General features: G+C 43.2%; 1 protein-coding gene and 1 pseudogene across 1 annotated transcript; both read right to left on the bottom strand.

Annotated features, from left to right (window-relative positions):
- Window positions 1-786: 786 nt before the first annotated feature.
- PLET1 (placenta expressed transcript 1) lies at window positions 787-13,273 on the bottom strand. Its single transcript, XM_017883181.1, is given in 5 exon segments — window positions 787-815; window positions 818-961; window positions 4,344-4,405; window positions 8,079-8,280; window positions 13,090-13,273. Coding segments are annotated over 5 exon segments (621 nt in total).
- A 7,454-nt stretch (window positions 13,274-20,727) lies between these two features.
- Window positions 20,728-23,417, bottom strand: LOC108536436 (hsc70-interacting protein pseudogene; annotated as a pseudogene).
- Window positions 23,418-25,631: the final 2,214 nt, after the last annotated feature.

Below are 25,631 nucleotides of genomic sequence, written 5' to 3'. Positions count from 1 at the left end.
TAGTTTTGCCCTGAAGTCGGTCTTGAAAACACACATACACTCGCCATTTGATTCATTCTTTAATACCCACACACAAATAATACAATTCGACAAAATTATGTGTTTTAACTTACTCATTAGAGATTTATATTTGAATGGAACACATTCATTATTCTTGTTTAAAGTATAATTTATTTGTTGTGACAGAAGTGTTTTTATAGCATAGATTTTTTCTATATTGGCTGCTCAGACATGGTTCATTCCTATTCTCTTGCCCTTCAAAATCTACTGGTGTGGACAAATGGGAAGCTGCCAGCAGCCTCAGAGCTATTTCTCCTTTCTCCTTTCTTTCTTGAGTCACATGAGTCACAGAAGTTCCTTGTAACCTGAGTGGGTTTGGTCAGAAATCTGAGATCATTTTGAAAGCAAGGAAGGTTTCTTCCCACAGAAACTCAGAGGGTGCAGGGGAATCATTTGGCAGTGAACAGAAGTTGAGATTGGCTGCAGAATTGGCTGCCAACCTGTTCAACCAATAAGGAGAACTCTAGGTGACTACGTTCCGGCCAGATCTAAATATTTTCAAAAAGTGTAATATCTGTCCTGAAAGATCCAGATGAATATCTGTGTGACCCAAGCCTGCCAATGAGTGCCTCCAGATCTTCGTTTTGGTCTGAAGCCATGGCAGCAGAGTTGCACATTTGAGAATGTAAAGCCTTCATTTACACACATTCGGTTCCCAGCACTGGCTTGGAACTGAATGTAGGAGAATGCAGTGGAGGCAGAAACAATTGTTTCCCTAGATTCCCTTTAGAAGAGAAGTGTGCTGGTGAGAAAGCAAGTAGGATATAAATGGCATCTGTGATGGGGCTGCTGAAGACTCGGTTGGCCAAGCTTTCGAGTCTCATACTCTTGGGCGTAATCAAGAAGAAAGGCTTCAAAGCTGAGCTCTGGGGAATCTTGACGGCTAAGGTTAAGGTTGACACTGGAAAGGTGGTTGAGGGTGTGGTTGGCACTGGAAAATGGCATCAGAACCTCTGTTGGGTGCTGGGTGGGCACTCGAGAAAGGAGGCCAATCTAATGGAATGCTAGAGCCAGATTCATGAGCAAAATTCAATCAATCTTTCTCCAGTGCCAAGTGTTTTCAGAGGAGGGGAAAAGCTGGGGGTTAAACAGAGGGTTAAGTAACAAAAATAAGGAAGAAACACTTTCTACCCTTATGGTCTGCATAGTTCTGTGAGATGAGGTGGAGACCTACTGAATTTATATAACTGCTGTATTTGTTGTTGGGGTGGGTAGTCTCCTCCTGAATGTAATCTTGTCTTTAATAGATGAGGTTAATCAGTGCAGATATGATCCAGAATGGCACAATTTTATTTTCTTCTTGCTAATTTCAAGGGCTTGTAAGAACTAGATCCCATCCAGACCTCAGGACAGCCATCCCTGCTTTAAAGTTAGTGGAAAGGTGCCCAGTCCAAAGCCCCGACTCTTTCTGTGATTTCTGAGGCACTGGTAAGTTTTATATGAAGGGACCTGATCACACGTTGGTTCTCTGAGGTTAACTTGCAGAGAAGCAGAGAAAGTCAGGCCCATAGTCCTGAGGGGTTGTCTGATCCTGGACAAACTGGAGGTTGGTGGGAATACCTCCAAGACTCCGAGTGGACCGTAGGGGGGTCTGTAAGGAAGAGGAAGAGACCAGGCATCTGTAATCCCAGCACTTTGGGAGGCTGAGGTGGGTGGATCACTTGAGGTCAGGGGTTCGACCTCATGGCCAACATGGTGAAACCTGTCTACTAAGTATACAAAAATTAGCCCGGCGTGGTGACAGGGGCCTGTAATCCTAGCTACTGGGGAGGCTGAGGCAGGAGAATCGCTTGAACCTGGGAGGCAGAGGTTGCAGTGAACCGAGGTTGTGCTACTGCATTCCAGTCTGGGTGAGAGAGTGAGACTGTGTCTCAAAAACAAACAAAACAACAACAACAACAACAACAAAAAAAAAACAGGAAGAGGAAGAAGGGGAATGTCCAGGAGTCGACTCAGGCCTGTGGAGTCTTCTTCCTGCCTGGAGGGTGCTTTCCAGTAAGGTAGCATTGTCTAATTTTCTTTAGCATTTCCCCAGGCCAAATGTTTCTCTGGCATCCCACTAACCCAGAGAGTTGGAATGCAACTACTTTCTTTTTCTTTTTTTTTAACTGGATTTTAGTAGCCTGGAGCTAACAAGTCTTGACTGGAAACAAACCTTTTTTTTTTTCCTTTTTGGCATTTATGTCAGGGAAGCAGGAACCTAGGAGAATCAGAGTGACACCATTTAAAAGTCAACTACATCTTGAAACTAGCAAGCACATTCCTTGCCAGTCACAGCCCATGGTCCTAAGATGTTTACAGTTGAGGAAACAGACGGAAGATACCAACAAGGACACACTCCTTTAACAGCGGAAAGTCCAGATGTCCCAATACCCTTAACAATATATGCTTTCAAGATAATTATATTTATGTTTTGATGGACTTACACACTAAAATGTCAGGGATAGTTTTCTTTACATCAATAAAGTAATAAATTTTGTCATGCCATCAGCCCATCCACACACAGGCACAGCTTAGTTTAGTCTTTACATAGACAGGGCTCCTCTACAAGAAAAAGTTAAAGACAGTGTTCCTTCATCTGCTTTCTGAGAACACCCTACTCTGTAATGGAGTAGCTTTCAGTAAACTATCTCTTTTCACCACACACTGCCACTCACCTTGAATTCCTTCCTGTGTGAAATCCAAAAACCCTCTATCAGGATCTGGATCAAGACCCCCTTTTTCCAGTAACATTTACACAAGGGTTCATCCTGACAATGGCCTTGAGGAAAAAACTACTATCTGTTTTCTTGCAGAGGGAAATCCACCAAGGAAACAGTTAAGACATTCGTATAATAGTTTCATTAGGCACAATCACTTTACAATTTGTTGTTGAATATAATTCTCCCTTTGAACACATTTTGCAATGCGTAACTGGCGGGAAAACAGGCAGCATGCTACGTGTCTTTCAGTGTCTGGGGGCTCGTGAGGACCACCCATTGTTGGACATTGAGAAAGTCTAATGTTTCTTGTTCTTGGTTGAATCTTGTATTTAAAAAAGTCATTCTCAAACAAGATACAGGTTTGATGTAAGTCTAAGAAAAGTGGAAAAAATATGATATGGAATAGGAGTCTTCTTTTGGCCATTTACTTTCTGTGTGGCCTTAGACAAGTTATCTATTTTCTGAATCTCCTTTCTTGAACGTTTCTGTAAATTAAAAAAAAAAAAAAAAAAAAAAAATTAGGCCGGGTGTGGCGGCTGACGCATGTAATCCCAGCACTTTGGGAGGCTGAGGTAGATGGATCGCTTGAGGTCAGGAGTTCAAGACCAGTCTGGCCAACATGGTGAAACCCCATCTCCACTAAAAATATAAAAATTAGCCAGGCGTGGTGGCTCATGCCTGTAATCCCAGCTACTTGGGAGGCTGAGGCAGGAGAATCCCTTGAACCCGGGAGGCAGAAGTTGCAATGAGCTGAGATTGCACTACTGCGCTCCAGCCTGGGCAACAGAGTGAGACTCCTTCTCAATTAAAAAAAAAATCAAATAGAGACAAAGTCTCACTGTGTTGCCTAGGTTGGTCTTGAGCTCCTGGGCTCAAGGGATCCTTCCGCCTTGGCCTCCCAAAGTGTTGGGATTACAGGTGTGAGCCACTGTGCCCAGCTTTAAATTTGTTATATATAGCTCCTTAGAGGGAGGTTAGAGAAAAGAAAGGGAACAGGGAAGAAGACAGGCAAGGAAACTCAGGGAGGTGCGAAGCTGGGGGCGACAGCCTGTGAAAAGCTGTGGAAATTCCTAGTGGAGTGGTGGTGGCCAAAGGCCACTTTAAGAACTACAGACATTATTGCTATTTCTATGATATCAATCCTTCTTTGTGCAACTCCCTAGCCTCCACCCCCAATTCCTTTAAAACCCTTTGGTTGAAGTCTACTGTATCCATGAAGGCTTTGTGTGAGTGGGAATTATTTGTGGAAACTGAGAAAGATGTTTTCACATTGTGTTTATGTGGTATTGAACAGAAACAGCTCCTATGGAAGCGGCATTTGGAGACACAGATGACCCTGAGAATATAAGGACCCTGGGAATTTGCACAGACATCTTGCGGGAGGGTTTTTGTTTTCCAAAGGGCATGGGACAACGGGTTGGGCAAATCTTCTATAGGTCTCAGGGTGCAGGGAGACTCAGCCGATAGATAGCTGAGTGATGCGTGGTAAGAAGACCCTCTTTTCTAGGGAACTCACAAGGTAATTTTCCAGGCTGACTGAGTTCACTGCCAGATTTGCAAATGGGCTGCAGAGGAACTCACCTTTTTCTGTCAGCTTCAGAGTAGAAAGTATAGTCAGGGCTCTGGTCTGGACAGTGAAAGCTCTGTGGAGGGCAAATCAATGAGAGAGAATGGTGAGGACCTCATGCGGAATTCACAAGTTCAGCACACATTTCTGACTTCCCAGCCTCTTAATTCTTTTTGTGCTTACTTTCTGTATGGCACAATGAGCAGATCATTAAATACTGGTCTGCTTTTTATTGATAAGATCCTCCACGATCTTGGTCAACTTCCAGACAGCCTCTCCCATTCCCACACCCCCACCAACGTCACCACCCTGACTGCCCACAGGCTGGTACACATACCTCTGGTCTTTATTTGAGCCTGTCCCTCTGCCTGTAATACCTGTCCTGGTCACATCTGCTCATAGACTCAATGGTAACCTCCATGAAGTTGTTTTCCCCTATTGTCACTAAGCTAGGCATGACACTCTGTTGCACTGACTTGCTAGGAGCCTCTGTCCCCATGGGAGGACCAACTTCATAAGGCAGGTTCTGTTGTCAACAGTGCCTGACATATCATAGGTGCTTTATGTTTGCTAAACTTGATCTGTTATCCTATCAATAAACCCATTATTACATGAGTCCCTTGTTCATACATGTGTTAGATCATTAATGAAAGGACACCTCATGTCAGTCACTGTGCCTGGTGCTGAGGGGGCAGTGTTTGAGCAAGACAGGCCTGGTTTTCACCCTCAGGGCACTTACAGTGTCTTCAGAGGGATACATTTTAAACAGATGATCAGTTACCTAGGTAAGAATTGATCTGTGATGTACGCTGTGAAGAAGGGGAAGAAATTCTGAGGGTGTATAACTGGGAGCTTATATTTGATTTGGGAGTTCAGGAAATGGTTTCTTGAGGAAGTGTTTAACCTGTCATTATCTCTGTATAGGCCTTGCCTCCGTAACCTCACCTCCCTAACCTCACCTCCGTAACCTCACCTCCCTAACCTCACCTCCGTAACCTCACCTCCCTAACCTCACCTCCCTAACCTCATTATGACATTCCATGAGTAGGGACCTCTTCCCATCCCTTTTGTACCCAGCCCATCACTGTGGAGTCCCCTGCTTTCTGCATCCCCCGTAATATGTGGGGCTCCACTCCCCTTGACTCAGCCTCGCTGATCAAAGCCATGTAACGTGGTATAAACGAGCAGGGAGGCCAGTGTGTTATCGCGGGTGTGGAAGTTAGGAGAGGTCTGGAGACCACACTGTCAGTGGGATTGGGCCGTTTGTCTTGCAGATGGTCATTGTTTGGTCTTTCATCTCTTGTTGCTTGGAATGTGGAGGCTTTAAGGATGTGAGATGAAAAGAAAGCCCTTGCCCTAATTGGCCTTGGCTGGCTTCTAAGCAACTGCTGTCACTGGGAGGCTGGATTGTAGTAGCTCCCATTGGGTTCTACTCTTGCAGTCACTCTGGGGGCACAATAGTCCCTCCTCCAAAGTCAATTAGGTCCGACTAGGCCCAGTGCGTGGAGGGAGAGGGCAGGGTGGTTTGACAGCATCATCATCATTACCAGCTTCCACAGAGACATGGCTGTTAAAGCTGACACAGTCTGAGGGTCAGACTGGCTCTTTCAGTACAGAATGGAATTTGAAAGCTTTAAGTACTTCCCAACATGTGGTTCCTAAAGTAAACCTAATGACGGATCCTAGCTGGGAGGAAGATTTGTTGTTAAAGTGTAATGCAATTCCAGGTGACCTTACCTCAGAATCTGAGTGTGTACATTTTGTGTGACACTAGCAAGACAGTTTTATTACACAATCATCACACTTTCTGTTAGCGAGCCATTTCCAAAATGAATCCATGTTTTGAAAAACGATTCTCCAGTTTGAACGTAGGGAATATGAAACAAAGAGAGTGCTCAGTTCTTTCTGAGGATGTTGAGCGTAAGTGTGTGTGTGTGTGTGTAGAAAGGGGGTATGTGTGGGAATGTGGTCTGGTGTGTGCGTGTCTGTAAGATATGTGTGTAGTGTGTGTATTTGGTATGTGTGTGGTGTGTAGTGTGTAACACGTGTGTAGGTGTGTGTGTGTGTGTGGTATTTGGTGTGTGTGGTGTATGTGTGGGGTGTGTGTGTGGTACCTCTATGGTGTGTTGTACGGTATGTACTTGTGTAGTGGTATGTAGTGTGATGCTTGTGTGTGGTATGACAAGTGTATGTGAGTGTTTTGTGGTTGTGTATGTGTGTTATTGTGGTGTGTATGTGTTGTTGGTTTTTTTGTGTGTTTTTCTTTTTTGTGTGTTGTTTGTTTTGTGCTTTGTGGTTTTTGTTTGTGTGTTTTTGTTTGTGTGTGTTGTGGTGTGTGTGTGGTATTGTGGTTGTGTGTGTTGGTATTTATTCTTGTGGTGATGTGTGTATGTTTATGTGTCGGTCTGTGTTGGTTTATGTATGTGTTTGTGGTTTGTATGTGGTTGCATTGTGGTGTGTGGTGTGTGTTGTCTTTTGTGTGTTATGATATGTGTGTGGTATTGTGTGTGTGCATGTTGGTGTTTGTGTGTGTATGTTGTATATGTGTGGTGTTGTGTTGTGTGTGCTTTGGTTGTTGTGGTGTGGGTGGTGTCTGTTTGGTGGTGTGTTGTGGTATTGTATGTGTGTGTTGTGTGTGGTGTGTGTGGTGTGAGTGGTGTGTGTGTGTGGTATGTGTGTGGTATGTGTGTGGTGGTGGTGTGTGTGTTATGTACATGTGTGGTGTGAATGGTATGTGTGGTGTGTGTGTGTCATGTGTGGTGTGTGTGGTGTGAGTGGTGTGTGTGGTATGTAGGTGTGTGTGGCACAAGTGTGTGGCGTGTGTGTGGTGTATGTGGTGTGTGTGGTATGTATGTGTGGGTGGTGTGTGTGTGGTGTGTGTGGTGTGTGGTGTATGTGTGGTGTGTGTGTGGTGTTTGTGGTAGGTATATGTGGTGTGTGGCATGTGTGTGTGGTGTGCGTGGTATGTGTGTGGTATGAGTGTGTGGTGTATGCTGTGTGTGTGGTGTGTATATGATATGTATGTGTGTGGTGTGTGTGTGGTGTATGTGTGTGTGGTGTGTGTGTGGTGTGTATGTGAGTGTGCTGTGAGCGTGTGTGAGGTGTGTGTGGTGTGTGTGGTGCGTGAGGTGTGTGTGGTGTGTGTGGTGCGTGTGGTATGTATGTGGTGTGTGTGTGGTGTGTGTGTGCTGCAAGCTTGTGTGGTGTGTGGTGTGTGTGGTGTGTGTGGTGCGTGTGATATGTGAGTGTGGTGTGTGTGTAGTATGTGTGGTGTGTGTGGTATGGGTGTGAGGTGTGTGTGGGGTGTGTGTGGGTATGTTTGTGTGTGGTGTGTATGTGGTGTGTGTATGTGGTGTGTGTGATATGTATGTGAGTGTGGTGTGTGTGGTATGTATATGTGTGTGGTGTAAATGTGAGGTGTGTGTGTGGGCTGTGTGTGGGGTGCGTGTGGTATGTATGTGTGTGTGTGGTGGTGTGTGTGGTATGTGTGGTGTGTGTGGTATGTATGTGTGGTGTAAGTGTGTGTGTGGTGTGTGTGGTGTGTGTGTGAATGTGTGTGTGAATGTGTGTGTCTGCAAGCTCCTATAGATGGAAGGTATGGTAGAGCATTGTGAGACGGTAATGAAGTGCGGCTGCTGAGTACTACACATCACATCTGGATTGTATTTTAAGTCCTCCTTGCTTAGTGTAAAACTGCATAAACCCAATATGAAAATTAAACCCCAAAGCAAAGCAAGCTAGGTTCTTACTGTATCTCCACTTCAGTTATGTTCTCAGATTTAGGAGCTTGCCACTGCGCCTCTAAGACTGCCATGTATTGATCTTTCACGTACAACGTGGAGTTGCTGTAGCAATTTTCATCCGCTCTTTGCCAGAGGCCCATTGAGTCACCGTTCTTGTCCAGGGCTTTCCTGACCACAGCATAGACGCTGTCATTCACGGGAACCAATCCTGGGAGGAAATGGTGAAGAAACAATCAGCCATCTGTTCCCTGTGAGCCAAGCTCAAGGGATGAGGGCGGTGACATCAAAACAAAGCGTGGAACAAGAAAGTTACAAAGAATATGTACATAGAGTGTGGTCTCACTTTTGTAAAAGAAGTTGAAAGTCTGAAAGGAAATACATCAAGATTATTAATTGTGGTGATTTCTTGATAGTGGGATTGCGGATGATTTTTATTTTCTTTCTAGTGCTTTTTGGTGTTTTCCAAATTTTCTACAGTAAAAGGCAGACAAAAGAAAACCTATACCCAGCTCTGGTTTTGCCACACTCAAGGGGTGAGATTCTGGGAGTGAATGTCTACCTCTTTGAGCCAGGGCCCATTTCTCAGATGAGAAGACAAGTCTGCTTGGTCCTCTTCTCAGGGGGAGTGTGGGGACGGAAGAGGCTGATGCACGTGGAAAGGCCAGGTGGGCCAAGTAAAAGCAAAACCCTTTTTGTGGTTCCAGAAATGCTGATTCTCTTGGTCTCTGTTGTTAGGGTGTGGGAAGGAGTGCCTTTGAGCCTCAGGGGCCCTAACTCCTTAAAGGGTTACCCCAAGTAACTTGTTAATTCCACTTGTTAATTTCAGCCTTCGGATGTATAATGGAGAGGGCATTTAAAGAAAATATCTGTCTCTCCATTTCTTCCCTTAGGAGATCTCTTCTGAGTGAATTCCTCAGTGCTAGGCTATTGTTCTTTCCTGGGCCCTTTCAGCCACGGAAAATTTCTTTAAGGCTTCCCTTAACAAAGTGAAGCAAATTGATCGTGTAACGCAAAAGGATCAGACAGTCCTGGATCTGAATTCTGATTCTAACGCTTAGGAGCAAGTCATTTCACCTCCGAGCCTTGGCTTCCTTATTGTTCATCATTCACTCCATAAATATTTCTTGCGTGCCCACTTTGCACCTGGCCTGGTTCTAGGTCTGGGGATAATGACGTTATCCTTCATTATCTGAGATCATGATACCTATTTTGAAAGGTCCTGGAGAATAAAGAGAAGAATGTGAAGGTTTTAACACTTGGGGAGTACTGGACACGTTGCAATTGTTATTATGTGACTATATGCACACTGCAGTTCTGTGTTCTAGTTGTTAGTTTTGCCAGTCACGGTCGGGTGATGCAGATCCCACAGACCTCAGCTTGCTCAATGAGCACCTGACAGCTGTTCTAGATCTGTGTGTCAGGTGCAGTAGAAGGTGAGCAGAGACAGTGTCATCCAGATAATCGTCAGTGTGAGCTCTGCACAGGTGTGCCCTGTCCTGCTTTTCCCCTTCCACTCTGGTTTAAGTCCTGTTTCTTCCCTCTTAGGCACTCACATTTTCTGGATTTCTGGCCTTAGGTTCTTCTCCTTTAGGTGGCCTTGCAACATGCTGCGGCCAGACCAGACTTCCTTATGCAACACGTCCATCAGAACACACTCCTGTCCAAACCTTCAAAGGGTCCTTCCTTCTAGAGCATGTCAACATTTCTGCTTTTATATTTCTGCCTCTGGTCTGTTGATTACAGTATCCAACACATGTTTTTGGACTATAAGAACCTAGCCTCAGCCTGCTGTTTGTATTCCCACTCTAAAGGCAGCCAGTCTTTCCCTTTTTCTGCAAATGCACCTGCCCCTGATCCTTGCTCACCTCTGGCAGCCTGCCTGAAAGCCTTCCTTCCCTCTCATCATACATCACATCCCCTCTTCCACTTCAACAGCTTGCTTATGTCCCACCGCTGGTCCAATTTATCCCTTTTTAGCTCTCATTCTTTTTTTTCTTTTCTTCTTTTTTCTTTTTTTTCTGTTGAGTTCTTAATCATATTCTACTTTGTGCTACATGCTGTGATTTCATCTGTGTTGGTATCTGGACAGCCCAGTGTTGGGCCTCTGGAGGGCCCTAAGTAACTTCTCATTGGTTGATTTTAAAAGTCATGCATCCAATGTTGTATAATGCCCTTAAGACTTAAAGTTTAGCAAGAAAAGCAAGCAAATCACATCCCTCTTGCCCATAGAAGTTTTTTTTTTTTTTTTTTTTTTAAAAGGTAGATCGTTGCTCAGCACAGTCTTAGTGTAAATGTCACTGTATTAAGGATTTCTTTCACTGATACCAAAACAGACCCAGGAAACCTGTTCTAAGATGTTGCTTGAGCTGCAGTTGTCTCTTGGGACCTGCCAAGCCATTTACACACGGTTTACCAATGTTGACATAGCCCCAGAGTTTAAAATAATTTCCAAACCAAAATAAGGAAAAGCAATTGGCCTGGATGGCCGTTTACTCAGAGTCTCCAGAAGTCCTGAGTTCTGGCAATAACACCTGCAAGGCAATCGTGGAGCCTGCTGTGTAACCACGGGTGTGGGATCTGGCAATTCACATCTCCGTGGGCGAGGATTTTGACCCTCGACTTAAATCATTTGTATCATGAGTCAATTTGCCACAGAGCTTTCACAGCACATTTCTGTTTTGAAATGGAATTGGATAAAGTTTGGGGGTACATGGCATTAGTGGGCATTCAAGGAACCTTAGTTCTTCTCCTCTTTCCCTGTTCCCTTTCCCTGCTCCCTAACGCCTCTGTGACTGCTGTGATCCCCTTCACCCCAGTGGATCATGTTGACTTATCTTTCTCCTGTCTTTCTACTTTCAGAAGGCTCCCATGTCTCCCCCTCCATGGCATCTTCACATGATAGATTTCTTTTTTTTTGTTTTGAGATGGAGTCTTGCTCTGTCACCTAGGCTGGAGTGCAGTGACGTGGTCTCAGCTCACTGCAACTTCCACCTCCCGGGTTTAAGCCGTCCTCCCACCTCAGCCTCCTGAGTAGCTGGGATCACAGGCACACATCACCACGTCTGGCTAATTTTTGTGATTTTTGTAAAGACTAAGTTTCTCCATGTTGCCCAGTCTGGTCTCGAACCCTTGAGTTCAAGCAATTTGCCTGCCTTGACCTCCCAAATCGCTGAGATTACAGGTGTGAACCACCGTGCTCAGTGATAGATTTCTCTTCCATTGCATTAGCAAAATCTTTCAACTGGAGAGGTATTATCTTAAATGCCAGAGGCTTGTGATCTCTTTTGCAGTAGTGCCTCTGACCCCTCAGGCTCTCCCCCAAGTTGCACAGATGTCCGTCCACCTGTGCTCATCTTGAATTACAAGATTATCCTCCCTGCCCTGTCAGGACAATATCGACTGTCTGAGGGAGTGGGATGTAGCTGGCCCCATCACAACTGAAGCACATAGTGTCAGTCTTCATTTAAAAGTAAGACAAAAGATAAGCAAGGTGAGCGCGTGAGGCATGCCATGATTGTTCACCTGCTGAAGTCTGAGACCTAGACTGTGAGTGTGGAGATCACCCTGGTGGTCTTTGCAAAAGTTAGTTAGACTTTTAAGAAAGGCGGGATAACACAGGTTCTGAAGCTGGACAGCCTGGCTGGACAAAAAGCTGCACGAGTTTTGGCTGTGATATTTAGATTCAAATCATAGCTCGGTTACTTATTAGTGTAAATTTGTAACTTCTCTGTGCCTCAGTTCTCGTCTGTAAAATGATAACAGCATCTACTCCTAAAACATGCCCAGCACATCGTAAGAAGTGTTAGCTCTCATTACTGTAAGGAAGAGTATATAGTGGTTAAAGGCAGGGTCTCTGAAGCTGGAATGCTGGTTCATATCTTAGCTTCACCATTTAAGTAGCTCTGGGACCTGAGCAAGAGTCACTTAGCATCTGTCTCTGTTTCTCATCTACAAAAATGGGAATGGGAATGGTATCTCCCTAATAGGTCACTATTACATGTAAACACCATATGAAGTGTTATTATTATGAAACTAATTAGAAAGCATATTCCTTGACTTTTAGGTTTGGCTGATTCGAAAAGGGATATATAAAAAATATCTACTAGACACCTCTAAGAAAAGTATTGGATTAAGAATGAACAGACTAAGATTCAAGAGCCAGTTCTATGACTTACTAGAAGGGAGACTCTGGGCAGGTCATTTAATTTCCCTTGGCCTCAGGCTTCTCATACATAAAGTGGGTTGGTAATACTTCCCCTGTATAGTTTATTAGATTTTTTTCAGAAACGGACTAAATGCAGTATACAGTTATCCCCAGCAGCATCATTTTGTCAAATAGATATGAAAAGATTACACACTGGAGGCTGGGTGTGGTGGCTCACACCTGTAATTCCAGCACTTTGAGTGACTGAGGTGGGTGGATCACTTGAAGCCAGGAGTTCAAGACTAGCCTGGTCAACATGGAGAAGTCCCATCTCTACTAAAAATACAAAAAATTAGCCAGGTGTGGTGGTGCACACCTGTAATCCCAGCTACTTAGGAGGCTGAGGTATGAGAATTGCTTGAAGCCAGGAGGCAGAGGTTGCAGTGAGCTGAAATTGTACCATTACATTCCAGCCTGGGTGATGAAGTGAGACTCTGTCTTCAGAAAACAAAACAAAAGAGAAAAGATTACACACTGGAATGCAATGATTATCCCTTAAAATGATAAAAGTGCCTGTTTTATTTAAGTCGGAGGATTTACCCCAAGCATGTTCTTGCCGGAACTCAGTGAATCTGGGGTTGGGGCTTTCTCACTCCTGTGGCTTGAGTTCACAAGGAACATGCAGAAATAGCCCCCCGCCTCCAAACCCACTCCCTTAATTCTCATTCTTTCTCTTCCTTCCCTTGCTTCCCATTTGGTTCAGAAGACACATGTTTTGTATAATTGTGAGTAGCGATAGAGGAGTGTGTTCTGAAATTCTGGTTAATTTCCCTCAGGGAACAAAGTACAGCAGAGAGCATGGCTTCTACTCACCAGAATAGACTGCATTGCTTTCGTAGATATGTGAACTGGCCTTGATGTCTAGGGTGATGGTGTATTATTCATCAAAGGTGAAGCAGGTGTTACTGTACCGTATAAAGGTGGCAGAAGAAAGCTGCAGACTGAGGCACAGAAACATCTTCAGTGGCTACAGCAGCATGGCATGGAGGACTGCCATGGTCTCAATCTGTTTGGAAAGTGCTAGGCCTGGTATTGGGTAAAACTGACTCACCTCTTGTTTATATGCCAGGGCTTCTGGGTGAAGTCATACGTGCAGATCTTCTCCCTGCCCCTTCTGAATATACATTGGCTTCTGGAATTTGGCCCAAGACATCATCAGTAATGAAGCACCAGTCACCATTACCTGTCACCGATGATTTTGCAAATTGCAGTTTTGCTTAGGAAGGGGAATGTCCTGAATATGGTTTTTTTTTACACCTCTCATTTCAGCATCTGCTGTTTGAAGAAAGCCATTGAGAAGACGTAAATACCAGCAAGGGAAATTCATAGTTGTATAATCATCATATACCTGGTCCGTTGAGAAGTCCCGCTCTTCTCACTGCAGGAAACCCAGGCACAAAAACCCTCTTTTCCTGGATTACATACCCTCTTCCACCTCTCCTTAATCAAAGAAGTCTCCGATCCCCAATTCATTTAGTGACTAGCATAGAATGAGAAAGACTATGCTTCTGAATTTACATCTACTTATATATTATTTATATTTATTTGGAAAGAAACAGCTTAGGTTTACCTTGTTCCTGATACATTCTTCCATAACACCATAGAACAAAAAAAAAATCAGAAAATATGCTTTTTCACATCTCCTTTCTGAATTTTATGACTTACTCACTGAAGAAGAGGAAAGAAATATGCAACTTTGTGAGTAGAAAGAAACAAAATGTAGATTAGAATCAAGATAATATTTACTATGTGTTCCTTCAAGAGAAACACTGACAGAATGGTGGCATAAATAACTCTGAAAAATCAGCTCCTTCATTAAAACAATGAGAACACTAGCAAAAAATGGTCAAAATAAGTTTTCCAGAATTTTGGAAGTTAACCAAATCCTTGCAACAATCTGGGAGCATTTATTTAAGAAAAATGGTTGAATATCATTAAGAACTATGAGCGTTAGGGCATTTCAAGTAGCCCTGGTCCCACTCACTTCACCCCACCTCCATGAGGGCCTTTGCAACTATGGTAACTGTGAAGATTAGCAAACTAGCAGCCGATGGAAGGAAACAGAACAGGTTTGGAGCTTCCCAAAAAGCCTCATCCCCAGAGAACTGTCACTTTGTGACCTTTTTGGAAGTTGCCTGTAAAGTTTCGTCCTCCGGACTTTTCTTTATCTGACCTGACTCAGAACATACTCTGTGTGAACAGCTATATTGCTAAGATGTTTGTCAAAAATAATCAGTTGGAATTTTTCAACATTGTAACGTTCTGAGGCCGTGATTCCAGTTGGGACTAACAAAAGACTGAGTAAAAAATGTAAAATAAACCCCTGAGGAATGAGGTCTGTAGGGGGTTTGAAAAGCTTGGACAAATCCCTGGGAATCTAAAAAGCCATGTGCATGTGCAGGGCTACACACATTCCCAGGAAAGACCTGAGAAGGCCCTAATCTCTCACCTCTGGCTGACCTTGAGGCTCTGCACAAGTAAGAAGTGAAGGCTAAGGCAGAGCTGTAAACTGCCTTTCTGATCATTGAAGGCATGCCCCAAAACACACATGCAGAAGTGCTTGGCAAAGACTGGGAGACTTGTTGGTTCCAGAGTTATTAGTTCAAGAAATTAAAAAAAAAATCTCTATCTATTAGCTGGTCAATAAGCAAACAGAACAGAGACTTTGGCGGTTACACATGATAAAGAATACAGACTTCACGTAATTAATTTAAGAAAGTCAGGAAACAGCAGCAACAACAGCAATAAAAAAAAGAACAATGAACAGCAACAAAAACAAACTCAGGGAGGAGAAGGGAGTCTGGTGTTCAAAGTTGTCACATTGTGTGTGTGTGTGTGTGTGTGTGTGTTGGTTTTATTTATATTTTTTTGAGACAGGTTCTCACTATTGCCCAGGCTGAAGTGAAGTGGTGCAATCATAGCTCACTGCAGCCTCAAATTCTTGGGCTTAAGTGATCCTCCCGCCGCAGTTTCCCAAGTAGCTGGGACTATAGGCATGTGTCATCACACCTGGTTAATTTTCATAGTTTTGTAGAATCAGGGTCTTGCTATGTTCTCTGGACTGTTATTGAACTCCCAGGTGTAAGCAATCCTTCCGCCTCAGCCTCCCAAAGTGCTGGGATTACAGGCATAAGTCACTTTGCCTGGCTTCATGTTTTTTAAATGTTCAGTTTTGAAGAAAAATTATAAGATACACAAATAAACAAGAAAATATGGCTTATACAGAAGAAAAAAAACATCCCAGGTAAACAGAAACTGTCCCTGAGGAGGCCCACACACTGAACGTAACTGAACATAGATATTAACTCAGCTTTATAAATACATTCAAGGAACTAGAAGAAATCATATCTAAAGAATTAAAGGAAAGTATGAGATTGATGTCTCACCAAATAAAGAATAGTAATAAAGAGATAAAATGATAAAAAGAACCAAATAGAAATTTCTGCAATGGAAAAGTACAATAACTACAATTTTAAAAAGTCACTAGAAGAACTCAACAGCATATTTGAACTGGTAGTAGAAAGTATTGGTGAACTTGAAGATAGGTCATCTGAATGCATTTAACAAAAAAAATGCAAGACTTGTATACGGAAAACTATAACAACACACTCAGGATAGTCAAAATGATCTTGAAAAACAAACAAAACTCAACAAAGTTTGAGGACTCACACTTCCCAATTTTAAAACTTACTGTGTAGCTACAGTAATCAAGATAGTGTGGTACTGACATAAAGATAGACATATAAATCAGTGAAATAGAATTGAGATTTCAGAAACATACCCACACATTTACTATTAGCTGGGTTTTGACAAGGGTAACAAGACAACTCGATGGGGAAATAAATGGTGCTGGGTCAACTGAATATCCACATGCAAAAGAATAAAGTTGGAGCCCTACTCATACCATATACAAAATTAACTCAAGGTGAGCCAAGGGCCTAAATGTAAAACTATAAAACTCTTAGGAAAAAACATAGGTATAAATCTTCATAATCTTGGTTTAGGCAATGGTTTATTAGACATGATGCCTGAGGCAAAAATAAGAAAAAATAGATAAATTGGACTTCAAAACTAAAAGCCTTTGTTCTTTGAAGGCCACTGTCAAGAAAGTGAAAAGGGCTGGGCACGGTGGCTTACGCCTGTAATCCCAGCACTTTGGGAGGCCAAGGAGGGTGGATCACCTGAGGTCAGGAGTTTGAGACCAGCCTGGAGAACATCATGAAACCTCGTCTCTACTAAAAACACAAAAATTAGCCAGGCGTGGTGGCATGTGCCTGTAATCCCAGCTACTCAGGAGGCTGAGGCAGGGGAATTGCTTGAACCTGGGATGCAGAGGTTACGGTGAGCTGAGATTGCACCACTGTACTCCAGCCTGGGCAACAGAGTGAGACTCCATCTCAAAAAAAAAAAAAAAAAAAAAAAAAGTGACAAGATAATCTACATCATATATCTGAAAAGGGCCTAGCTTCTAGAATATATAAAGAATACAACTCAACAACAAAAAGACAAATGTTCCAATTTAAAAATGGGCAAAGATTTGAATACTTTCTCCAAAGAAATGTACAAATGGCCAATAGGCATGCGAAAAGATGCTCAATATTATTAGTTATTAGGAAAATGCAAATCAAAACTTGAGTGAGATACCTCTTTACAGCTAGAATTACTGCTATCAAAATGACAGATAATAATAAGAGTTGGCACGGATATGGAGAAGTTGAACTCTCATTCATTTCTGGTGGAAATATAAAATGATGTAGCCACTTTGGAAAACAGTTTGGCATTTCTTCAGAAAGCTAAACATAGACTTACTATTATATGGTCCAGGAACTCCACTCCTAGGTATATACCCAGGAGAATTAAAAATGTATGTCCACACAAAAACTTGTACATGAATGTTTATAGGAGCATTATTCATAATAGCTAAAAAGTGGAAACAATCCAAGTGTCCATCAACTTATGAAAGGATAAACAAAATGTGGTATGTTCTTATAATGGACTGTTGTTCAGCTGTAAAAATAAATCAAGTACTGATACATGCGACAACATGGATGAACCTTGAAATGACTGTGCTAAGTGAAAAAAGCCAGACACAAAAGGCCAAATATTGTATGCTTCCATTTCTATGAAATATCCAGAAGAAGCAAATCCATAGAGACACAAAGTGATTGCCAGGGACTAGGGATGGTGTGGGGAATGGGAAATGACTATGACTGCTCATTGATTTGGGGTTTCTTTTGGGGATGATGGAAATGTTCTGGAGGTAGATAGTGGGGAGGGTTTCACAACCTTGTGAATATACTAAAAACTACCAAATTGAATTTTATGGTATGTGAATCATATCTCAACAAATTTTTATTTACATAATATGCTATGTAGGCAAGTTGGGGTAGCAGAAATAATGTGACAGGACTTTAGTATTGGGTTCTGTTCAGAATCCTTGCTTTGGGAGAGTTTTTAAACTATCTGAGCTTTAGTCTCCACTTCTAAAATTAAGGCAATAATATCAATCTTACATACTTTTATGTATATTAAGTGAAAAGTGTATGTAAGCTGTTTTGAGCTGGGTCTGGTGGTGTGCCCCTATAGTCTCAGCTACTTGAGAGGTTGGGGTAGGAGAATTACTTGAGCTTAGGAGTTTGAGACTAGGCTGAGCAACATATTGAGACCCCCATCTCAAAAAAGAAAACAAAACAAACCCCAAAACCATTTTAGGGAACAGGGTGGGCCTGATATATAGTATAAATTTTTAACAAATGTTAATTAGTTTTCTACCTTCCTTCCTTTCTTCTTCCCTCTTTCCTAAATTTATACACATCAGGATGGTAGAAAATAAAATATAGGAGTTCTACTATTGATATGGGGATGATGGTCTAATCTCCTTATGAACTGGGGGACATGGGATTGGGGGATGGGAAACGACTGAGAAGGGAACACTCTGATTTATGTAGAATTGTTCCATGCATTTTCTGCAAGATGGGGCTCAGCCACAGAGAGGGCCTGTGTGAGGACACTGGCATGTCCTCTAGGGAGGGGGGTGTGTCTACTGGCCTATAGCCCTACGGCTATAGGGACAGCTGTTCATAAAACAAAATTGTTCTTTGAATTAAGCTGGAAAGGACTTGATTTTTCTTGAGGACAGGGGACCAAAAGAAAACAAGTTTTGAAATAAAATACACATTTTTGGGGCCTCCTTGTATTTCTTCAGCCCCTTTTCTACAATTCTGGACTGTAGTTCCTGGAAATTCATACTTTCAAAAAGCCCCATCAGTGATTCTTGGATGGAGCTTTTAGAACATGCATGCGTGTTCAAGTCACCGGAAGCATCTTGCTAGTACACAGATTCAGTGTGTCTGATATGGGGCTTGAGATTCCTCATTTCTAACAGGCTCTTGGGTGATACCAGGAAGTTGCTGATCCATGGACCACACTTTGAATAGCAAGCGTTTAGCAGCTGGTTTGAGTAAACCAGGTTAGAATTAAATGCCAGACTAATCAAAGTTGGAAAAGCTAGGTTCCATGACTGCCCTGTGCACCCCAAGCCTGCCCGTCTGCCCACAGCTTTATATGCAGAGGCTCTTCATGCTGTAGAAAGTCTGGTGGGTGCTTCAATGGCTTGTTGGTCTCCCTGGGAAGGAGAGCTGTCAGAGAGGAGAAAGCAGTTGGCTTTCCAAGGTCAAAGTCTAATGGGAGATTCTCTGAAATTGACCAGACACGAATGCTGATGGATGCAGGGATCATTTGTCTGAGGGGCCCTGGGGTTTTTGATATGTCTCTTGGGCATGTCAGCGGTGTGACGGATGCAATATGGTGAACATGAGGAAGGGGCGCAAATGTTAGAGTCCAAGAGGCCTCCATTGGAATCCTGCTCCTCACATTGTAACCTTGGACTGTACTTAACCTACCTGAGCCTCAGTTTTCTTATCCGTATTATGGAGAGACTTTGACCAACCTTGTAGGATTGTGTTAAGGTTTAAAAGAGGTAATGCATGTAACATGCATGCCACAGAGTCAACACTCTAAGAGAAGTTTTTTACCACCGATGGCAAGTATCTGTGTTAACTCGAGGGACAAGGGTGACCAGGGAGCTGGGGGTAGCTGGAGAAGTTTTACTCTCATTTGTTGACCCACAATGGATGCTTAAGTCCACACATGTTGATTTATGAGCTAATTGGGTTGTGCCTCTGGCTCTTTGGTTCAGCATTGTGGGTGTTATGCCTTTGAATAGCCCAAAGTGAGAGTCCCTGTGCTTTAGGGATAGCCCATGGTCAGCTTTTGAGAAGATGCTTACCATTCTTCTCCTTCCCCGAGGCCTTACAAATTCTCAGAGAGAGGGAACACGCTGTTATGTATTAGGTTAAGCATTTTCAAGCAGGACTGGCCCTAAGAGATAATTTTAATCTAACTCCCTTAATTATGTCTGAGAAAACTGAGCACAGAAAAATTAAACAACTTGCCCCAGGCTCAAGAACCACTTAGTGACAAAGTCAGGGCCAGATCCCAGCCTCCTTCCCACTGGCTGGGTATTCTCTCCACTGGACAGCTCTACTACCTAGGGAATACATGTGTACTCTGCTTAGCATTTCAGATTCAGATGTATTCCAGATACAGCACATTTTAATTTTAATATGCCGTGTGTATATTTTGTTGTATGTGTGGGACACGTGCCTCATCTACTTACATTTGATAGAACTTGGAGAGAAGTTTATCACAGCAATAGTTAATTGTTCTGTCTTTGCTCAAGACTTTTTGTTGATCATATTTGTGTCTTCGTTTAATCCAAAATTGCGTGTCAAGAGCACAACTGGATCTGCACTGTGCTTTACTTGTGTTGCCTTGTTGGCCTGCTGGGGTCAGTGGACTGGGGTTGGGTGGTTGAGCTGCTCCAGGTCACAAGGCCTTCTGTGAAAATAACCCCTGCTTTATAGCAATCATTGCCAAATTCTAGGTTGGCAATGATCTTGATCAACTGTTTACCTGTTTTCATGGAATGACAGAGATGAGGGCAAAATTATGACATTTTTAAAAAGAAAGAAACATTGATTTGGTTTAAAGTCCTGCCTTTTATTTTGACATTATAGCTTTCTGATGTTTTGCTGTTCTTTCTTTTATGAAACTATGATCATTGTAGATTATAGATGGTAGATTTTCCCTTCCTTCACCTATTTATTTATTATTTTATGTTTGCCTCACACTAATAAACTTTTATTTCACTCAAATTGGAGCAATAATCTTCCATACATAAGTATCTTCCCTGCCCAATAATTCAAAGAAAAAAATCCAAAATGATTAATAAAGAAAATATAAGAATTAACAGTCCCTTTAAATTTGTTTTAAATATTTTAAGGTTTAAAAGGGTTTAAAGTTTGTAATTCCTAGTAGGAAAACATTATCTGAATGAATGGCAAACCACGGTAAATGCTTCAGCTGCATTTGGGGGAGAGGGATATGGATTATCTTCAAAGCACCCCAGCTCTGTTGATGAGAAGATCAGAGGTACACTGGTTTGTATTATTGTGACATCCATAACGTGATCTAGGTTGCTTTTCCTTCAGCAAGGTCTTGATTTATCAGAAGGACATTACGCTTGACCTCCAAATTTGGCTGACAATTTACTGGTAAGATTCATAACCTTTGGGTTGCTCTGGTATTGTGACATATTTGCTGGGTTCTGAGCCACATCCTGGAAGAGGCTACCATAACTTCTGGATCCTGCATGGCTGCAAGAACCTCTGGATCACTAAGAATTTCATTGAGTCCAGGGATTCCGGCTGTCCCAGGCATGCCCCCTCCTGTTCCAAGCATTCCCCCAGGAAGTCCACCTGGAGAAGAGCCATACTGAACTCCTGACTGTCGTCTGGCTTTTTCTTCCCTCTGGGCTCTCTCATGCTCTTCTCGAGCCTTCTTAACTCTTTCTATTCTTTCTTTGATCTCTTGCTCTTCACGTTTTTGCTCATACTTTCTCCCATGTTCTGCAATGTCTGTGCCCTAGGCTGAACTTCTTTCAGCATTATACTAGCATCTTCGTCATAATCCAATTTACAGGCAAGGGCAAGATCATGTACTGCTTCTTCCCAGTGGCCTAGAGGTCTATGTGCTTTCCCTCACCACTTGTAAGGCTGAGCTGAATCAGGATTTATTTCAATGACTCTGTCACAGTCTCGGATGGCAGCATTTGGCTTCTGTAATTTGACGAAGACACTGGCCCTCTTGGCGTGCAAAATGGCCAACTGAGGATTCAGCTTGATGGCATCTGTGAATAAGTCAATGGCTTTCTGCAGTTCACCATCATTTAGGGCTTCAATAGCAGTCACTTTCTTATCATTTGCCTGATCCATCATCTCTTCCATTATCTCTGCATTTTCATCTCCCATTTCTTAGGGGCATCAGCGTCTGGTTCAGTCACACCTTCATTATCAGTTTATAGATTACTTTCCTCACTTGATGGTTCGTCTGCCTTTAAGTCTTCCTCCACCTTCTTATTATCAGGTTTTTCTTCCTTGGTATTTTCTTCTGAGTTAACTTTCTGAGTAGCAGGTGGTAGTTTACCCCCCATGCTCTCCACCCACTCCCTCAGGAAGTACATTTCCTCGATGTGCAGAATGCTTGGATCCTGCTTATACATTTTCACAAAAGCCGGAAGTGCGTTCACTTTCCAGGGGTCCATGGTTGGGAGGTGGTGGATGAAGAAGCTAAGGTGCTGTGGTCCAGTTCCAGACCTAGGCGCTGGCTCGGTGTGACCGCGCAGAAGGGGGCACCTATTTATTTTTTAAATATCCTTATTTAACAAAATGAAAACTTGGCACCTATCTAGGTGCCTAAAACTGGAGTCTTGAAACTGGAGATCTAAAAAGATTTACTTTGCAGCATAACTTCCGGAAATGCCTTGCCTCACTGTGGCAAAAAGCAAGAATTGCTAGCATTTAAGTGGGAGTAGGGAAGTTATGTCTCAAGAAAGGTGTTCAGGGACCCCTTTCTTACTGAGTGGGAGGTCGTATCTTTTAAGCTCCTCTTCCCAACATTAGAATCAGTCATCCCCCCAAAATTGAACATTGATTTCAGTCATTTTTAGGCAGAGATCAGTGTTGAGGGCACTTCGTGGTTGAGTGAGAACAGGGGTTGGTGGGTGAGAAAGTGAAATCAGACAAGAGAAGTTGGGACTCAGAGCTTCCCAGTCCCCAAACAGAAGAGGAACTGGGAAGTATCTCCAGCTGCGGAAGAGGAAGGTTTGGACACTCTCTTTACATGGCCAGTGTGGCTTCTTCCTTTGAGAGGTAAGAACTCACTGCTTGAGAGGAAACCCACTGCAGGAACCCTGAAGAAAACTAAGTCCGCCCAGGTCAGTAACTGGAAACAGTGGCTTTTCCTCCATCCTGTATAGCTACACTTAGAAATTTCACGGAAGGGTGTGAACATTTTATCAAGACATTTGACTGCATTGCTCCTGCTGTTTAACCAGAGGATTCAGTAGAAAACAAACAAACAAACAAACAAATAAACAAACAGGATGGTTTAATGAGTGAGACATGAATTGGAACAGGCAGGATGAGCTGTGGGTTCCTGCGGTGGTCTGACAATGATGTGATGAGGACACCTTTCCAGGGGCAAAGTCAAGGCCATGTGCTGCTCACAGGAAATTCCCTTTGGTTAAGTTCCTGAAGAATGTATTGATTTTCTGATACCCTGCCTTTTTCAGGTAGGATTTGAAGCAGCTTACAGAAAAACAAGATTTAAAATGTAAGAAGTTAAGGATATAGGGAAAAGAAAGGTAGAACAGCATGATAAGAGAAAGGTGGGGTTTGTGATTGCGGAAATGCTTGCTGGTGTCTCTGTGTTCTGTTGTTGCAGGTACTGGGAGGAGGAGATGAACCCTGCTCCTGTGGAGGCTATGAGGTGTTGGTGTCGTGTACACATCCAAGGGATGGCCTCATTATTTACAACTAGGCTCCTGAAAATCAGCCCTGAATCCAGCTTTCTACCTTCTCTTTTCAATATCATTCAATTAATTGAGTCACAGAAGCAGCCTTTAATTAATTTAATTCCCTTACATTCTTCTAACTTCTGCCATATATCTCGTGACCTGTGATTTTTCCTTTTGCACTGATTTGATACTAGGTAATAGCAATTAAATATTGTTACTTATACCAGAACAGCTTATCCTTCTTATCAACAAAAACAAATAAGGTCCACACTCCTGAAAACAAATAGGCTCTATTTCTAGCCTTGTGAACAAATGCAATTTTGTCACTTACATAATTTGTTATTGATATAGTAACTTCAGAATTATTTGTGGTACTGCTTCCTGAGACATGTAAAATCATATTAATGATTTATGAATAGCGATCAGTAATAGCATTTATTAAATACCCATGGTGCTTCGAATCTTTCAGTTGGTCAGTCAGCATTTATGTTCTTGATATCATTCCCAAAGCATCATATAAACGACTTCTTTTTTTTTTTTTTGAGAGGGAGTCTCACTCTGTCACCCAGGCTGGAGTGCAGTGGCGCTGCAACCTCTGCCTCCCGGGTTCAAGCGATTCTCCTCCCTCAGCCTACCGAGTAGCTGGGATTATAGGTGCCTGCCACCACACCCGGCTAATTTTTGTATTTTTAGTAGAGACGGGTTTTCACCATGTTGGCCAGGCTTGTCTTGAACTCCTGACCTCAGGTGATCCGCCCGCCTCAGCCTCCCAAAGTGCTGGGATTACAGGCGTGAGCCACCGCACCCAGCCCATAAAAACAACTTCTAACCTCAGGAAGCCTACACTCCAATGGGAAACCAAGGGTGACCCCAGACCAATTTATGCGACTGCTCTATTTCCTTATCCACAAAGTGGGGAGAATGACAGTGCCCAGCTCATAAGGCTGTTGGGAGCTTTTAACGACATAATACTTGTGGAGCCTGATGGCTGGCATAGAGAAAGCACTGGATAACTGCTTGTTTTCCTTCTTGTTATTATGATTGGAGAAATTCTGCGGAGGTGGTGCCTAGGAGCTGGCCACACCTCCCCCAGAGGGGATTTCCAGGTTTCACAGGTTTCCTTCCCTCCCTGAGCACGGGCAGGTGAGTCAGGGTCGCTTGTGCTCCCCTCCAGCTCTGGGATGTATGCTGTCCAGCTGGTTACGAGTCTCCGTCACATCCGAGGAAAAGTGGAGCTGGCTAAGGGGAGATGGAAAAGAAGGGCAACAAATTCCAGTTTCTTGTGAAATTTTGTAAAGCCTTATCTCAGTCTGCAGAGCAGAAACAGGGTGGGGGCCATGTATCTGAATGTCTCCACGCGTGCATAAAATATATGATTAGAACTGAAGACCTAGAAGTCCCTTCCCCGGGCAAGGGATGAACTCTTCTGTTTCTAGAACCATTTAGGGAGGTGTCAAGTTGGCTTCGTCCCAGAGATTCAGGTGAGGACAGAACAGAGGGCAGGGTATTCTTCCCTGAGTTCCCTGCTAATGAGCTAATTCTGGCCCCTCACCTTTGTTTGGCATGCAGTTTACCAGAAAAGGGCATCCTACCTTTATCCTTGGTTCTCCATACTCTCGCTACCTTTCCTGTGTTTTGCAAACATGGGATGGTGTATTTAGCTTTCTTTTGCTGGAATTATTTTCACCCCATGTCCTGTGTCTTTCTTGTCCAGAAGAAATCAACTTCTAGTCTAAGGAGCTCCAGAGAAGGGCGTGCAGGGGATGACCATGTTCTGTTGCATGCATTTAGCTGTGTTGAACAGTCCTCCTGTTTTGCTACTGTCTGAGAATATTCTCTTGATTCTATGGGCTCCTGGACCTGGGCTTTCCTTGGCTTATCTCATGAATCTGCCTCTTGGTCCCTTTCATTGGCTGCCTTCTGTGTTTAGGTTTGTAGGGGAAGGCCCCTGGAAGGTGGGTGGGAGAAGAGGCACCTCTCAGGAGAGGCTGAGGTACACAGACACTCTTGTCCACACAAGTCCATATTTATTTATCTTCTAATATACTATGTTAGTTTGTTTGCTTGTTTGTTTTGAGGATCTCCTTCTGTTATGCACCCTAGAGTGCAGTGGTGCCATCATGGCTCACTGCAACCTCAACTTCCCGGGCTCAATTGATCCGCCTGCCTCAGCCTCCTGAGTAGCCAGGATTACAGGTGCGTGCTGCCATGCCTGGCTATTTTTTTTTTTTTTTTTGTAGAGGGTTTTTTCATGTTGCTCGGGCTGGTCTCAAACACCCGGTCCCAAGTGATCCACCTGCCTCAGCCTCCCAAAATGCTGGGATCATGGATGTGAGCCACTGTGCCTGGCCTTCTAATATAATTTGGATATTCCCGCCTTGATATACATTAGGAACTTCCTGGAGGCTTGTACTCAAAGAGAGGTAGTGTCTGCTTG

This window comes from Rhinopithecus bieti, unplaced genomic scaffold (genome assembly GCF_001698545.2).
Source record: "Rhinopithecus bieti isolate Rb0 unplaced genomic scaffold, ASM169854v2 scaffold_11964, whole genome shotgun sequence".
In the NCBI taxonomy this organism is placed as follows: domain Eukaryota; kingdom Metazoa; phylum Chordata; class Mammalia; order Primates; family Cercopithecidae; genus Rhinopithecus; species Rhinopithecus bieti.
The sequence above is the reverse complement of the archived record's forward strand: the minus strand, read 5'-3'. Positions and strand labels throughout refer to the sequence as shown.